Source organism: Sphaerodactylus townsendi, unplaced genomic scaffold, assembly GCF_021028975.2.
Source record: "Sphaerodactylus townsendi isolate TG3544 unplaced genomic scaffold, MPM_Stown_v2.3 scaffold_185, whole genome shotgun sequence".
NCBI lineage: Eukaryota > Metazoa > Chordata > Lepidosauria > Squamata > Sphaerodactylidae > Sphaerodactylus > Sphaerodactylus townsendi.
The window spans coordinates 148-16,155 of NW_025950347.1; the positions used below are offsets into that span (position 1 = coordinate 148).

Sequence of the window (16,008 nt, forward strand, 5' to 3'; positions counted from 1 at the left end):
TCTCCAAAGAGTCGTGTGAGGCCACCTGTGGCCATGTGGGGCTGAGGGGGGTGCCATGGGGGGGTTGGTGGTAGAAAATCTCCGGTGCAATCCCAGGCAGGATTTCCACTTCAGGAACGTCTCCTTGGCAGGCCCTGGGGAGCCCTTCCGGGGCAGACGGGCAGGGTCGCTGTGGAGCTGGGAGAAGGAGGCCCTGCTGTGTGTGTTGTTCGCTGTGCAGATGCTGGAGGCAGGCGCTCCCTGCCAGAAGAGGCGAGGGGCGAGGCTGGGCGTGTTGGAATCCTGTGCTGGCAAGTCTCCGTCTGTCTAGTTCTCAGGTGCCTGGTGGGCGGGAGGGAGGGAGGGGATTCTGGCTTCTTGGGCGAGGCCTTGCAGCACACGTTAAAAAATTGACTGAGCAGCACACGGTGGATCACCAGAGCATGCCCAAGGAGCCGGGCAGGCCAGAAGGGTGGTCGCAAGCACATGCCCCTTGGGAGGAGAACGCCCCCTCCACACCCACCTACCATGAAGGGCAGCTCCCTGTGTGCTGTCCTTGTGACCAGGCCGGGGGTGGCGGAGCGGGGGGGAGTGCCATATCAGGCAGACAGGGCTGAGCCTTCGCCAGGGAGCAGGGACAGCTCGGAGGGCTCCTGGTGGCCCGTTGGCCCAGAGCGGCCTCTTGGGAGAGAGCTGACTGGGCTTTCTTGGCCCCAGGGCTCCATCACTGTCCCCCGAGAATCGTAGTGGTCCGCCTTGGAGGGGTGTGGTAGGGACCATCCCTTTGGGTGCTTGAAACTCATTGTGAATGCAAGTCATGATTGCCTCCCATTCCCACCTATCGATGGTGGGGGGGGACCTGAGTGAACCCCCCCCCTTTGCCAGAGAGTTCTTCTGATTTCTTCCCTGCTTGCTCCTGACTTGGCCCCAGAGCACCAGGAGGAAGGGCATCTTTATGGACTCTGTGCCCCCCAGGTCTGAATGGGCTCCAGCACAGGAGCGTGGCCTCGGGGGCCCTGCCTCAGCTCTCCGGAAGCACTTCTGAGCAGGCTGCTGGCTCGGATGGAGGCTGGCTGTCCGTCCGTCCGTCCTCCTCAGCCTCCTGCTTCCCAGCAGATGCCTCTGGCAGGCCGCCATGGCCAGCCCTGCTGATTGCTGCTGCCCCAGGCGCTTGGCCCTCGGATACGTCTGCCCCTGGGCCTGGAGTTCCCGTTTGGCTGTGGGGGCTAATAGCTGGCCCCAGATGTATCTGCCCTCCCGCCTTTGTCCCGCCTTCTTGCATTGAAATGAAACTGCACTGCAGGGAAATGCCTCTGAACGTGTGCAGAGGGAGGGCCAGGATGGGGTGTGGGTTGCTTGTGTGGACAGAGGGAGAAGTGGTAGCTGTGGAGAGAGTCCTGCGCACGCTCAGCCTTGGGATCAGGGATGACGCAAGAGTGCAGCAGGCGGGCATGTTGGTGGCCACTGGGGGCACTGACTGGGAACAGAGTGGCCCAGCGGACGGGGCTAGGGGGCACGGGTCCGCTAGAGGGCTGGGCCCCACCGGCTTGGCCCCCCGGGCACATGGAACGTGGTCTGTACAGGGCACAGAGCCTGGCCTTTGCGCCCTCCTGCATGGCCTGAGCGTGTTGTGGACTCGGTGGGTTGGCACATGATTCCTGTTGGTGGTGGCGAGCCGCTTGCTCTCTCTGGGTCTGGAAGCCGGCTTGTGGCATGAGTGGGTTTGTGTTGTCTCTGCCTGAGGCTGGGGCTTGGGAGATGCTGGTTCTGATCCCTGCTCTGCCTGACCCAAGATCTCCCTCGCAGGGCTGTCGTGAGTTGCCTTGCCGCCTGGCCCCTTGGAGAGCAGTGGGGAGGGGGGCAGACACAGAAAGGGCAGGCTGGGCCCGAGGAGCCTGCGTGGGCGCCGCCAGCTGCCTCCTGCCGCTGCCTCCTTCTCCGAGGCCTGTGCTCATAATGCCCCCCCCCCCCGCGTTCATCTCCCGCCTCCCTTCTTCCCTTCCCCGAGGCCTGGGGGGGGGGGGCTGGCAGGGCGGCTTTCTCCACACCCTGCCTGCTGGTGGGAGGGGTCAGGGTCTGGAGGCAGCCGCTGGAGCCGGCGGGGCGGCCCGTGTAAGAGGAGCTGGGACTGGAATGCTGGGGGGGGGGGGCTGGATTTCCTGTCTATAGGGGAAGGGGGAAGTGCATGGCCGGGGGGGGGGGGGGACACGACGCACAGGGGATCCAGAGAGCCCAGCAGCAGGGTGCAGAGGCAGGGTAAGGCCCAGATGGGTGGCCGAGGCGAAAGGGGTGGGCAGGGCTGGTGGCCAGCCAGCCGTGCATGAGTCCAGCAGGGGGCAGCACCTGTCAGACCCAGGCCCTGCACGGGGCGGGGGCTTTCGGGGCTGTGGCAGGGGCCCCTGACAACTGCCCCGTGGCCACTGCCCTTCCAGGGAAGCCCAGGAGCCGGGCCGGGCCTAGGGCAGCAGGGCTGGCCAGCTGCTGGTGGGAGGGAGGGAGGGAGGGAGGAGGGGGCCTCCTTCGCTGCTGCACAGTGGCTGCTTGTTCCCCGGGCTGGCAGGAAAGAAAGAAAGGGCCTTTTCTGTCCACAGCCGGGGCCGGGGGTGCGGAATCTGCTGACGGAGGGGCCAGGCAGCGGAGTGGGGCTGGCCCTCCCCCCTCCCTCCCTGCTGTGTTGGCGGCCGGCTGGAGCCCTCTTCTCCCGTCAGCTCCAGGCGCAGCTGGAACTTGAGCCCTGGCAGAGGGGCCCCCCGGTTGTGCCCGGCATGATGGGGCATCTGCCCAGATAGGCCCTTCTTCCCCCTGGAGCCCTCGGCCAGGGAGCCTTCCTCCTCCTCCTCCTCCTCTTCCTCCGGCGACATGCAGGACAAGCTGCGTATCCTGGAAGACCTGAACATGCTGTACATCCGCCAGATCGCCCTCAGCCTGGAGGTAACCCACCCACTCGCACAGGACCCCCCCCCCCTCGGGCACGGGGAGGAGGAGCCGGGGGCCCCGTGAGCAGCTCTGGTGCCCTGGGCTCAGGCTCCCAAATCCCAAGTGTGTGTGGGATAGTTTGATCCCTTTGGTTTGATGGCTGGGGGGGGGGGGGCGCTGGGGGAAGCACATTCATGCATCCCCACCCCCACCCCCAAGGGTCCTTTGCTTTCTCTCTCCTGAGTCATGACTGGATACTGTGCAGCCCGCTGTGGGATGCCCCCCCCCCAACACCCTCCTTTGCTCCTTAGTTCTTGTGTTGGGGCCCCCCTGCCGACTGGCCTTGTCCTTGACTGCAGCCCCTAACTGGGGGGTCTTGTCTGGGGCAGGCAAAGTCCCTTCGATCCACCTGTTTTTATCCCAGCCTTCCTCCGAGCTGCAGCAGGGACTGTCCTCCCTTCCTCGCGGTATCCTCACAACCACCCTGTGGGGTAGGTTAGTCTGGAAGTGTGTAATTGGCTTAAGGGCACCCAGCAAGCTGCCGTGGCATTTTGAACCCGGGTCTCCAGCATTTCCGCAATGATGCTTCCCTCTGCTCTGAGTTCTCTAGAGGTTCAGGGTTCTGTGCTTTGGGTCTACTCGGAGTAGTTGCCACCCCAGCCCTGCCCTTTGACCCCCTCTCCATGAATTCGGATGTCAGTGTTTGGTGGTGTTTCAGAATATGCCAGCTGAGCCCCTGCTGTGGTGCACAGGAGGGGGCTCTTGGCCCAGCTTCCTGGCCAGTTTTGAAGGCGGCGGCGGCGGCGGCTGGAGACGGGCACCTCCATGCCAGAGATTCTGTCCTGGTCTTGTGGGCGGGCGGGCACATGGCCTTCATTCCCCACCCACGGGTGGCATTTTCCTTCCACAAGCCCTTTGTGCCAGCACGCTCCTCCCAGCGAGAGTGACTGTCCAGCTGGGTACTCAGTCGGAGAGCTGGGTGCTGGCGGAGGGTTTTGCCCTCCAGGCCCCTCCTGGTGCCCTGCTGGCCAGCTGGCAGAGGAAAGGATCCCTTTCTGATGGGTAGTTTCCAGGGGGGGAGGGGGGAGGCTGGCAGCCCCGCTCTGAGTTTCCAAAGACCAGTCTGCTCTGCTGAAGAAGTGGGGTGGGTGGGGGTGGGTGGAGGTCTCCCTCCCCCAAAGCACCTGGGGGTCACACTGAGTGGGGCTCTGGAGTGGGCGGGCAGGCTGGGATATGCCCCACAGTCCCACAGGATTTTTCTGCTGTGACAGGACTGGGGCGGGGGAGGGGAGGGGAGGGGTCTCACCCCGGCAGCCCTGCTTTGGGGGAGGGGGAGCAGCAGTGGGTCTCGCCAGGCTTTGGGGCAGCAAGGGGGAGAATGGTGAATGGGGGGGGGAGCAGACGGTGCATGTGGGGAGCGTAAGCATGACTTGGATGTGAAGGGTCAGCACTTTACACATGCTCAGATGAACTTGGCATCAATATTGAATGGGAGTTTCAACACTGGGCTGAAATTTTCCAGTGGGGGGGGGGGGGGGGGGGGGGGGGGGGGGGGGGGTAGGGGGGGGGGGGGTGGGTGGTTGGCCGCGGGCGGCCGCAGGGGGCGGGGGGGGGGGGGGGCCCCCGGGGGGGGGGGGGGTCCAGGAGGCTGATCGGGAGAGTCCAGCACCTGCTCTGAATCCTCCAAGGCAGCCCCCTCGCCCCCCCCACCCTCCTTTTCCGGCCAGCCCGATTAAGGCAGCAGCAATATCTCTGCTGTAAGCTCCTGGCAACAGCAAATGCCACAAGCTGATTAGTTGGGGGGGGGGATTAATGCAGTGCCTTCTCCACCTCCCCCCCATCCCAAAAGCCAAGCACCCCCTGCCTGGATGCCAAGGGACGGAAGCAGCCTCAAGTGGCCACAGCCTCAGGGATCCAGCTGCAGCCTCCTTGTCTTGGGAGCACAGAGCCTGGGGGGAGCCGTGGTGCCCCCCCTCTGTGGGCAGAGAGGATCCCAAGTGGGAGGAGGAGCTCAAGAAGGTGGGAGGGGCAGGAAGTGCGCCAGCTTGGCGGAGGAGCCTCCTGTTTTGCTCCCCCCCCCCCCGCAGGTTAAGGGCCACCAGAGCCCCCCACCCTCTCCAGGGAGAAGCAGCAGCTGCCGGCCAGCTGTCCCCCCCCCCGCTCTATTTATAGCCAGCTGGTGATGTCAGTATTTCCTCAGCTGCTGCCTCCCGTGGTGCCGGCAGCCCCTGCCCAGCCAGCCTGTCTTGGCAGCCCCTCCCCTTTTCACCTCCTCTGCACCAGCTGCCTGCAGGGACTGCCCGGCCTTGCCGCTGCCGGGAGGGGGGGGGGCATGGGCTGGCAGGCTGGGGCCTAGGGGGCAGGACCAGCAGCATGGAGAATGGAAGGGTGGCCCAGGTGAGTGCCAGGGGCAGCAGGGAGGGGAGAAGGGCTGGCAGTGGGAGTCGAGACTCACCGTGGTGCCCCCAAGGGACCCCTGTGCCCAAATGGGTGACTGGCATCCTGCTGGGCATCCAGCCCCTGCCCAGAGGTGGGCATCTCCCCCCCCCCCCCCCCCCTTCCCCCCCCCCCCCCCCCTTCCCCGTGCCTTTATGCCAGGCCAGGGTTGCGTGTGGCCATGTTCATGCCAAAGGGGGCTCCCTTCTGCATCTATTACCGAGCACCTGTCTCTCCCCCCCCCCCCCCAAGTGGAAGGGACCAGTCAGGGGCAGGGACAACTTGGCCTGGGCAAAGCTTTGCCAACCATTGAGCATTGGCGAGACCCTGCCCAGGCTAGAGGAGAGCATGGTCTTCTCCCCTCCCCCCGGCACTATGGCCCTGCAGCGCACAGAGGAGGGGGTGGGGGGCATGGGCGCAGCTGGCTCCTCTGCCTTCCAGGTTAGCCTGTGGTCAGGGAAGGGCCCTCTGCACGCGTTTGTTTGCCTTACAATGTCACCTATTTCGGGGCGGGGGCTAAGTGTGAAAGGCAACAGCACCTGTGAGGCCAGACAACAGATACTTTGTGGGTGATGATTGCACCCCTGGCTCACGGTGCCCCTTCGCACCCACACTCTGCCCTGTGGCATTCGTGGCTAAAATGCTGGCTATGCACCCCCATGCCCACACGCACACACGTGTGTATCAGTACCCGTGAGTGGGCGAAGTGGGGAGTCTGGCTCCCCCAAAGACTTCTAATGATCCCCTTTGGTGCCTGGGGGGGTGCGGGCTCAGCTCCTTCACTCTTGTTAATAACGGTTGCTGCCACCTGGTGTCTTGGCTGTCTGAGAACCGCTCTGGGGCAGGGGAGCGGAAGAGGGAGGGGCTCTCTGGGGCCCTCTCACAAATCACTGCATCTGAGTGAGTTGCTTGTGGGGACTTGGTGGAGAGGGTTGAGAAATGCGTTCTGTACATGCTCAGAAACTGTTTGGTTGATTGAATTAATGGCTGCTTCACACCCAATTCTTTGCCCCAAAAGCAGATGGGCCTGTAAGCCCTTGTGCATGGGAGCTTCGATGGTAGGGGGGGGGGGTCTTCTTCACGTCACAGAACCCCCTGCGATGTGCCTCCCCGCCAGTGCCCCTTGTCTTCCTGGTCCACAGTGTCCTGCAGCTCTGCGCCTGAGTTTACGGATACAACCCAAGGGGGGGAGGGGGCTGCAGAAAAAGGCTTTCCTGATTGCTGTTGGGTTCTTGCTCTTTAGTTTGGAGAGGAGACGTCAGAGGGGGGATATGATTGAAGTCTATAAAATTATGCATGGGGTAGAATATGGGGACAGAGAGACATTTTTCTCTCTTTCTCACAATACTAGAACCAGGGGGCATTCATTGAAAATGCTGGGGGGAAGAATTAGGACTAATAAAAGGAAACACTTCTTCACGCAACGTGTGATTGGTGTTTGGAATATGCTGCCACAGGAGGTGGTGATGGCCACTAATCTGGATGGCTTTAAAAGGGGCTTGGACAGATTTATGGAGGAGAAGTCGATCTCTGGCTACCAATCTTGATCCTCCTTGATCTCAGATTGCAAATGCCTTAACAGACCAGGTGCTCGGGAGCAGCAGCAGCAGCAGCAGAAGGCCATTGCATTCACCTCCTGCAGGTGAGCTCCCAAAGGCACCTGGTGGGCCACTGCGAATAGCAAAGAGCTGGACTAGATGGACTCTGGTCTGATCCAGCTTGCTTGTTCTTATGTTCTTGATGTGGGGGGGGGGGGGCTGCAGCAGTGGAGCCCTATCTCAGCTGCATTCCCAGTCCCTTCTCCCCCTACCCCCCCCCCCCGGCCATTGGCCCTGCTGCCAGTCCCTCTGCCGCCTCCCAGACACTCCAGCCGGCTGCTTTGCTCCTCCGCAGGGCACAGACATCCAGAAGAAGATCGACCATGAGATCCGCATGCGCGAAGGAGCCTGCAAGCTTCTGGCGGCCTGCACCCAGCGCGAGCAGGCCCTGGAGGTCACCAAGAGCCTGCTGGTCTGCAACAGCCGCATCCTGGCCTACATGGCCGAACTGCAGCGCATGAAAGAGGCCCAAGTCATGCAGCGCGTGGCCCGGCGGTGAGTGCCCGAGGGAGGGAGCATGCAGTTGCTGGCAAACTGGGCAGGAGGAGCAGGGACGCCGGGAGAGTCGGGCTGCTGCTTTCAGCCATCCTGCTAGCCAAGGCCTTCCCCAAGATCACCAGGACTGGTCTTCTGAGGTTGACTGCTTCTGGACATGGAAGTTCCCTTCAGTCCCTACGGCAAGCAGCCATTGATGGGCACTTCCTCTAGTAATCTAAGTCTCTTCCCAAACTGTGGAGGTTCATGACTCTCTACATCTGCTGGAAGTTGGGCTTTTCCCCTCGTCTCCAAATTCCTGGCTCGCTGGTGTTTATTTAAAGTCCTGCACATGCTGTGCTCCCCCTTGAGATGGGTTTCATATCATACCTGATTTTATCAAGAGTCAAAAGCTTCTTAAATCAGCAGGGAAATAAGCTAGATTTAATCTTTTCTATTGATTCAAATGCATAGGGAGTAAAACACACGAGGAACATAAAAACAAACACCAGGGAGTCAGGAACTTTGAGAGGACAAGAAGAGTGAGGAGCAAGATACCAATGCCACAGTTTAATTCTTACTGTTGTTCAGAAAGTGTGTGTGCTACTTTTCTGGAGGTCTTCCATATATAATGAATAACATTTCCAGCAAATACACTTACAGTGTAAAGATGAATTCTGTTATAGCTGATATCACATGAACCTCCTAGAATTATTCAAAAGGTATAATATCGCTTTTACCTGAATTCAGTACTAGTAAACCAACACAACAAACCAGTTGTAGAAACAATTGCCTTTCTAGGCCTGATCAGAACTGTGTGTGCTGTTTCTTCAGCCACTCTGCCTTCCTGGTGCATTTCCGCCCTCTGACCCTCCTGTATTGAGGTGTATCTGTAAAGATTTTAGATTAGGGTGGGTTTTAAAATGTTGATTAAATTTTGATCTTATTGTATTTATAATTATGGGATGCTGGAAGCTGCCATGAGCCCTTGAGGAGAAGGGCGGCATAGAAAACCAGTTCGTAAAATAATAAAATAAAATAGTAGAAGGAAGGAGGACGAGGGAGATGACATAACACGAGTTGTCAGAAGGTCCTCGTTGCCAGCCAGGTTTGAGGTTGCCTCAGCCATATCCAAGAGACACACAACCTCAGTCCCTTCATTTGTACTGTATGTCACAAAAGTGTTCAATGTTTGCCCACAGAAGCGTGTTTAGACTTCAGAACCTCAGCCAGCAAGTGGCAGGGCAGGTGGTGGCAGGTGGGTTCTCTGGGTAGGGCAGAGGTGTTCCTTCCATTGGGCAAAGTGGGCAGTTGCCCAGGGTGCCCCCTTGTGGGGGGCGCAAACTTCAGGTTCGTTTGTGGATTTTTTTGTATTTTCAGAGTTTTTCCATTTGTGGCCTGCAGAGGGCGCAGTTTTTAGGCTAGCAGCACCAAAATTTCAGGAATGCTTCAGGGGACTCTCCTGATGTTATCACCCAGGTTTTGTGAAGTTTGGTCCAGGGGGTCCAAAGCTATGGACTCCCAAAGGGGGTGCCCCATCCTCCATTGTTTCCAATGGGAGCTAACAGAAGATGGGGGCTACACTTTTGAGGGTCCATAACTTTGGACCCCCTGAACCAAACTTCACCAAACCTGGGTGGTATCATTAGGAGAGTCTCCTAAAGATACCCTGAAAGTTTGGTGCTGCTAGCTTAACAATTGCACCCTGACAGCAGGCACCCCCCCAAATTTCCCCAGATTTTCCTTTTAAATCCCCCTCCCCCCTTTGGCATGGATTTAAAGGGAGAATCTGAGGTCCCCAGTTTAAACATTGCAAGTGATGTTGTTTCAGGGTGGGGGAGAATAAACCCCAAAATAGCATCACTTTCAATGTTGTTTAAACTGAGAACCCCAGATTCTCCCTTTCAGGTGGATTTACAAGGAGAATCTGGGGTTCCCAGTTTAAATAACATTGAAAGTGATGCCGTTTTCCCCAGTCAGGGGGACTGGATACAACACCATAAAATGTTTTCATAGCAGTAATAAAACATTTCGAAAGCATTTTGAAAATGTTTTCAAAAAAATTATTTCTGCTGGGTGGCATGGCCCATTGCTGTGTTCAGCTTTGTGAGTTGGGGCATGTTCTATAACGTGATGGTGACTTTGGAACGACCTGGTGGAAAAAATCATTGCTTGGTCACAGTGGGGGAGGGCGGCTGTTCATGGGGGGGCATCAAACCCCAGTTTGCCTAGATACGCCGCTGGGCATAGCTATAAGGGGACTGGGGGAGTGCGTGTTGCACCGGGCATGTGCCTGGGGGGCATCAAACTCAGGGTTTGCCCAGGGCTCCAGTTTGCCTAGATACGCCACTGGGGCAGGGGATGTTTTCTGACAGGGCTGCCTTTTTGTCTCCTAGCCCTTCGGATGCCGGTCCCACGGACGATCGTTTGCCTTGTCGGGGCAAAGTCTCTATCTCAGGTAAGGAGCTGGGGACCCACCCCAGATGCTACAGGCAGGCCCACTTTTCCAGACCTGGGTGTGGGAAGGGCGGCTTGTGACAAACAGGCCTACTCTAGCAATCCCAGGGCCCTAGAACCCACACTGCTTTCCCTTTCCCCGTCAGACCGCACACGGAAGTATTTACTGCTGTCTTGAGGGGAAGGAGGAAGCTCTGTCCCCTTCCCCCCCCCCCCACCCCCGGCCTTTTCGGAATGCCTCCCCCATGCCTGTACGCTGGGCCGAAAGATCAGGACTCTGATGCCAGTGAAATATTTCTGTCTCCCAAATTCCCATGGCTCCTGTTGGGCTTTCTGCTGCTTTATGATTTAGACTCCATGTGTTGATGTGCACGGAAAGCCCGGCAGGCTGGGGAGTGATTTGCCTCCAGTTGGTCATTGAACTTGGTGAGTGAGTATGGCTTTGGGCTGCCTGTGAATAAGCACGGGAGTGATGCTGGAGCCTTGCCCCCCCCCCACTGTCCCCCAGTCCATATGCATCAATGCAGTGCGGCCCTGACTCCTCACCCACGAGCCCAGAGTGGGATCCCTCCCCCCTCCGCCTGCTTAGGCTGCAAATTCAGAATAAATCCTGTTTGCAGCAGCGAGAGTGCTTTTGTCTGTAGTGGAGTGGAACTGCGTGTTCGGAAGTGAAGGCGAAAATGACCGCAGAGCAGGTGGTTCTTTAGGCAGCCTCTCCCTGCATGCAGCGTTTCGACCCTCTGAAGATACCGGCCGCAGATGCAGGCCAAATGTCAGGAGAAAATGCTACTGGAACACAGCCATGCAGCCCGGAAACCCCACAACACCCCAGTGATTCTGGCTGTGAATCCTTCAACAATACAAAATCAGGATTTTCTAACAGGGGCAGAAAATAGAACATACTAATTTACTTGGCTGTCACAAATTCTGGGTGCTGCAGCAGTGTGGACCCAGAAGGAGCCCTTCCTCCCTGTTTTTATTTTCTAACGGGCAGAAAGAGATGGGTGGACTCCATCTGAAGGAAGCCACGGCCTTCAGTCCGCAAGGCCTGAGCAAAGTTGTTCACCGGAGGATGCTTGGGGGGAGGAGTCATCAACCCAAAGGGTCACCAAGAGCAACCTGGGGACACGGCCCACACAGCAGGGGCAGGATGAGAGCAATTCTGAGAGCTCCCACTGTCTCAGGAGCGGCAGCAAAGCCCGTGTATCAGAGGAGGAGCAGGGAGACCCCCTACCCCTCCCACTCCCCCCACTGCCAGGAACTGGCCAGGGGAATTCTGAGTCTTCCTTGGTGGCAAACTTGAGGGAGACGGGCACTCACAACGGCCTGTTCCTGGCGTACTTCCTTATCACACAGTTGTCCTTCCCACATCATTGGGGTTAGGGGCCCAGCACTCCCCACGATCTGGGAATCCACATGAAAATTTTTAACCCTCCTTACTAGAGAAGAAGTCTGATTTTTTTCTTTTTCTTTTATTTTAACTTAACAAAAGGAATCATGTATATTTATGATATTAAGATATAAAACATGTTGATATTATGAAATGCTGTAGGGGTGTTCGTCTGTGTTAGAAAGATGGGATTGGGGGAAGGCTACTTCTGGAAGCTTACGGCTCACACAGACTCACCGATCCTAGATTTTGTCAGAACTAGTGGATCTATATCAAACCGTCTCTAGTTCACCTGTCGAATTTAATGTCCCAAGTACCTGAGGAGGCCAGAGTTGAGGGAAAATTCGATCTCAAGCTAGCCAAATGGCTTATTTCAGCCAGAATGGTCAGGAGCACTCAGAGGCCCAACTGGAGTGAAGGGGCCGTTTCCCCAGAAATCCACTATACATAGGTTTCTTTTTTCCCCTGAGTTTCTAAACTTTTCTGTGTCTGCGGCTTCAGCAAAACTCGCAAAAAACTCCCATCACATTTCTTATGCTGACTTGCAATATCCCAAAACAGTGATGGGGAAAGTGGGGGTGTGGAAGGGATACCTGTGTTGGCGACAGACTTCCTCCATGGAAAGTTTCTGCAGAGAGAGTCTACCAGGGAGCTGATTTGACGTACATTTGAAAAAAGTATCCTGGGCCTTGCTTCTGGCCGGGGCTCTTCCAGGGCGCATTCGTTTGTGTCTGTGCTTAAGTGTACTAACTGCAGCTAGAGGGGAACTTGTTCCAAAATGTAAGCCCGCCCTGGGGGTTTGTTGTGGGGTGGAGGGGTTTGGAGAGGAGCTGTGCCTTCTGCTGTTTGTTGGTGGCCGTGGGAGTGGGAGTGGGGGCAGCAGTTTCTCAGTCTCCCCCCTCTTTTCAGATATCCGGATCCCCCTGATGTGGAAGGACACGGAGTATTTCAAAAACAAGGGAGGTAAGTTCTTATCAGCGACTTTCCCCTGAGATGGCGTCTTTTGACTGTAGATTCCCCTCTTTCAGCAGGCCCCTTCTTTCCAGTAGGGGGGGGTTTGGGGAATGGCTATTGAGCCAGGGGGCTGTTTTTGCAGGGGGGGGAGGAGAGGGCCCAGGGCCCAGGTTTGCTGTAGAAGCTGCAGTTCTGCACAGCACTGACTGGCTAGAGTCTGCCATGTCAGGAAGCAGGTTTGCAACTCTCAGGGGAAAAAAATAAGTTGAAAAATGTACCTAAAATACTTAGCCTTAATGTTGTGCTTCATTGTTCAAAGTACTTAATTTAAATTATCACAGCAATAACATTTCAATATATAAAGGAATAAAATGTCGATAGGTCCCCATCTGAAGCCTTGAGCCGGGGAGGGGGAGGCAGGAGGGTCCAGTTGGTGTTCAGCTTTCTTGTCCAAGATGCAAAACACTGAGGAGGGAGGGGTGACCTTTGCTGCAGAAAAAATATCCTGGCGTACTCCTGCTTTCAAATGCCTGTGCCCCCCGCAGGATCTGAGCCCTTTTGGCAGGACTGGGCTCCATTCTGTCTGCTTTGTCCCCTGATTTCCTCCCCCCCCCCCCCCAGACTGCTTTGCACCCCCGATGTAAGCAGTTGCAGCTCCTCTGGCTGTCCGGGGCAAAGGCCCCTGGGGAGACTGGATGGGCAGGGGTGCCCACTGAGATGTCCCACACTTTTTTCTTGGCAGATCTCTCTGCACCCACTGTGCCGTGTTTTGCTTGCTGCAGATAGGCACAGAAATCTATGTTTCTGAGGAGATGGTTCTGGTCAACCGGACCCTCACGGACATTTGCTTCGAGAGCACCGTCCTCTTGTGAGTCCTCCTCTCCCGCCCGCCCCCCCCACCTTGCAGAGTCTCCCTGGGAGGCAGGGCCACCCCTGAGGTGCTACAAGTACAAAGGAGCCTTGTCTTGGGATGCCAGCCTCAGGAATGAAGAGGGCACCCAAGGCAGGGGAGTCTGAAGGAATGACTGTCGTGGGTAGGTGGGTTCATGCAGGAGCAGTGAAAGAGGTCCCTCAGGTGTGTTGGGTCCCAGACCATGTGGGGCTTAGCAGCCCCTTGAAGTGTGCCACAAACTGAGGGGCCAGTGTAGGTGGAGCCAAGACTGAGGCAACATGATCCCAGGTCCTCCTGTTCAGTGTTGAGGAAGGCGAGATTGACGTTTTTCACATGTCTTTGCTCCCACCCCCGCCCCCCCCAGCACGGAGGCAGGTCCAGACTTCAGGCTGAAAGTGGCACATACAGTGCAGGCCTGGAGGAAGACGCAGCCCTGGACAACACCCCGAAGAAACTTCATGGTCGCCCTGAGCAGCTCCCTGGGGCGCTCGTCTGGGAGGCAGTCCGAGCAGCCCTGGATAGAGGCGTGCCTGGCAACCCTGGCAACAGCAGGGGCAGCGGTCCCCCTCCTGCCGCCAGCTCCCTGTATGGCGTGAGTACCCGACCTGCTGCCTCCTTGGCTCCTCCTGCAGCCAGCGTGACCCTCGCATACCAACTCTGCTTCTGTTCTGCTTCCAGAGGCCCCAAGTACCAGCTGCTGGCGTGCACCACCCTCCACCTGGCCGGCGTCCAGGATGCCTTCCGGACCCACGATCTTCGTCATCACTGGCCACGGTAGGCACTGGCAGGGCGAGAGCTGAAGGCTGACGAGGAGTCTTGAACTGACAAGCGAGTCCTTTCCTGTCTGTGAGGGAGGCCAACCTGTGTCCCAGCTGCCTTAGCCCCACTTAAGAGAGAAGGTGTGTCTGAAAGAAGCCATCAACGCCTGCAGGGAGGGGGGGCACACCCATTGGCTGCTGGTTGTGGGGGCCAAAGGGGAACCCTGACATCCAGAGGCAGTCAGCCTGATATGCCACCACCAAACCCGGAAGCAGCATCCAGGTCGGACCTTGATGAGTGCTGCTTGAAGGCCAACCCGATGGGTCTCTGCTGAGTGGAGAAGGATCTGGGCCTCCCACAAGAGAGGAGCCAGGAGCAGAGAGCCAGTCTGGGGAAGTGGACTGAGGAGACCAACATCCAGACCGGCTGCAAAGCCTGCTGAGCAACCCTCGCATGAAACCATCATGTGCCGGATCCGACCCTCGGCCCATCAGGGTCAGACTTTCCAGCTGTATGACGGGTGGTGGCTCTCAAGAGTGTCTCGAGGCAAAGAAAGAACCATTATCTGACCAGGACCTGCCTCTGGAGATACCAGCCATAGATGAGGCCCGGAACATTAGGAGCAAAAACAACCAGACCGTGACCACGCCAGCCCGGAGGACCCACAATGGCCAGTTGATTCTGGCTGCCGAAACCTCCGATAAAGGCAGAGGAATCCGCGCCCTGCATACTCCCGTCTGGAATATTTTAACTGGAGATGCCAGAGGGTGAACCCGAAGGCCTTCTGGGTGCCCAGCGGAGGCTCTGAGCCACAGCCCCCACCCCCTGAGCTCTCTCTCCCCCGCCCCTCTCTCTTTTAGCCAGCAAAAGATCATCAAAGATACCAGCCAGTAGCTGTCCTGTTTCACACAGTGGCCAAACAGTTGCCCGGGAGAGCCACCACGACAGGGCAGAGAAATGAGTCCCAACCCCTGATATGGTCGCAGACACCAGGGGTTCAGGAATTGACTGCCTCAGACTGTGGGAGGTTCCCTATGGTCACCATGGCGTATTGTATACTGATGGAGCCCCTCTCCTCCATGAATCTCTTGAACCCACTTTGGAAATAGCGAACACTCAGGGCTGCCCTGATGCCGACTTGTGAGGGAGTCCACAGTTTAATGTCTTGTTTACCTGTCCTGCATTGGGGGCCCAGGCGTTCTACTGGATTGAGAGATGGAGCAAAAAGGGACTTACCCACTTTCTCCCACCTAGTGTGATATGTTTATATAAATGTCTAACACGTCTCATCTAAGTCATCTTTTTTCTAACCTGGACAGTGCCAAGCTGTTCCACCACTGCTCGTAGGGAAAGAGCTCCAGCCCCCCAGGCATCCTGGTTGCCCTCCTCTGCCCCTTTTCCATCTCTGCGGTATCTTTTCTAAGATGCAGCAGCCAAGGATAACGTGGTATTCCAGTTACAGCTACACTGTGGAGCTACATGGCGAAAATCTGAGGGGGGATATGATTGAAGTCTATAAAATTATGCATGGGGTAGAAAATGTTGACAAAGAGAAATTTCTCTCTCTTTCTCACAATACTAGAACCAGGGGGCATTCATTGAAAATGCTGGGGGGGAAAAATTGGGACTAATAAAAGGAAACACTTCTTCACACAACGTGTGATTTGAGATGTTTGGAAGATGCTACCACAGGAGGTGGTGATACACTAACCTGGATAGCTTTGAAAGGGGCTTGGACAGATTGATGGAGGAGGGTCGATTTATGGCTACCAATCTTGATTCTCCTTGATCTGAGATTGCAGAAATGCAACTTAACAGACCGGGGTGCTCCAGAACAGCAGCCATGAGAAGGCCATTGCGTTCACATCCTACATGTGAGCTCCCAAAGGCACCTGGTGGGCCACTGCGAGTAGCAGAGAGCTGGACTAGATGGACATTGGTCTGATCCAGCTGGCTTGTTCTTATGTTCTTATGAGGCCACGCACTTCACGCCCTTCTGGGGGGACCAGAGGCAGCTTTTGCCCATGAGTGGACTCACGAGTGTCTGGCTGAACAACGGTTCCTCTGAGTGGCTCCGGCTTTTCCAAGACAGCAGCCCTCCCCCTTTGGAGCAAACGGCCTCCTGTTGGCGAAGGCCCTTTCTGTTTGGGGGG

At 57.2% G+C, this 16,008-nt stretch overlaps 1 protein-coding gene across 1 annotated transcript; it reads left to right on the forward strand.

Moving 5' to 3' along the window:
• Positions 1-2,132: 2,132 nt before the first annotated feature.
• Positions 2,133-13,870, forward strand: LOC125425062 (rhotekin-like; the record flags this gene model as incomplete). The annotated part of the gene is made up of 8 exons (XM_048482547.1): positions 2,133-2,235; positions 2,571-2,910; positions 7,225-7,424; positions 9,800-9,861; positions 12,160-12,213; positions 12,922-13,072; positions 13,461-13,688; positions 13,775-13,870. Coding segments are annotated over exons 2-8 (863 nt in total), but the record flags the coding sequence as incomplete, so codon positions are not given.
• Positions 13,871-16,008: the final 2,138 nt, after the last annotated feature.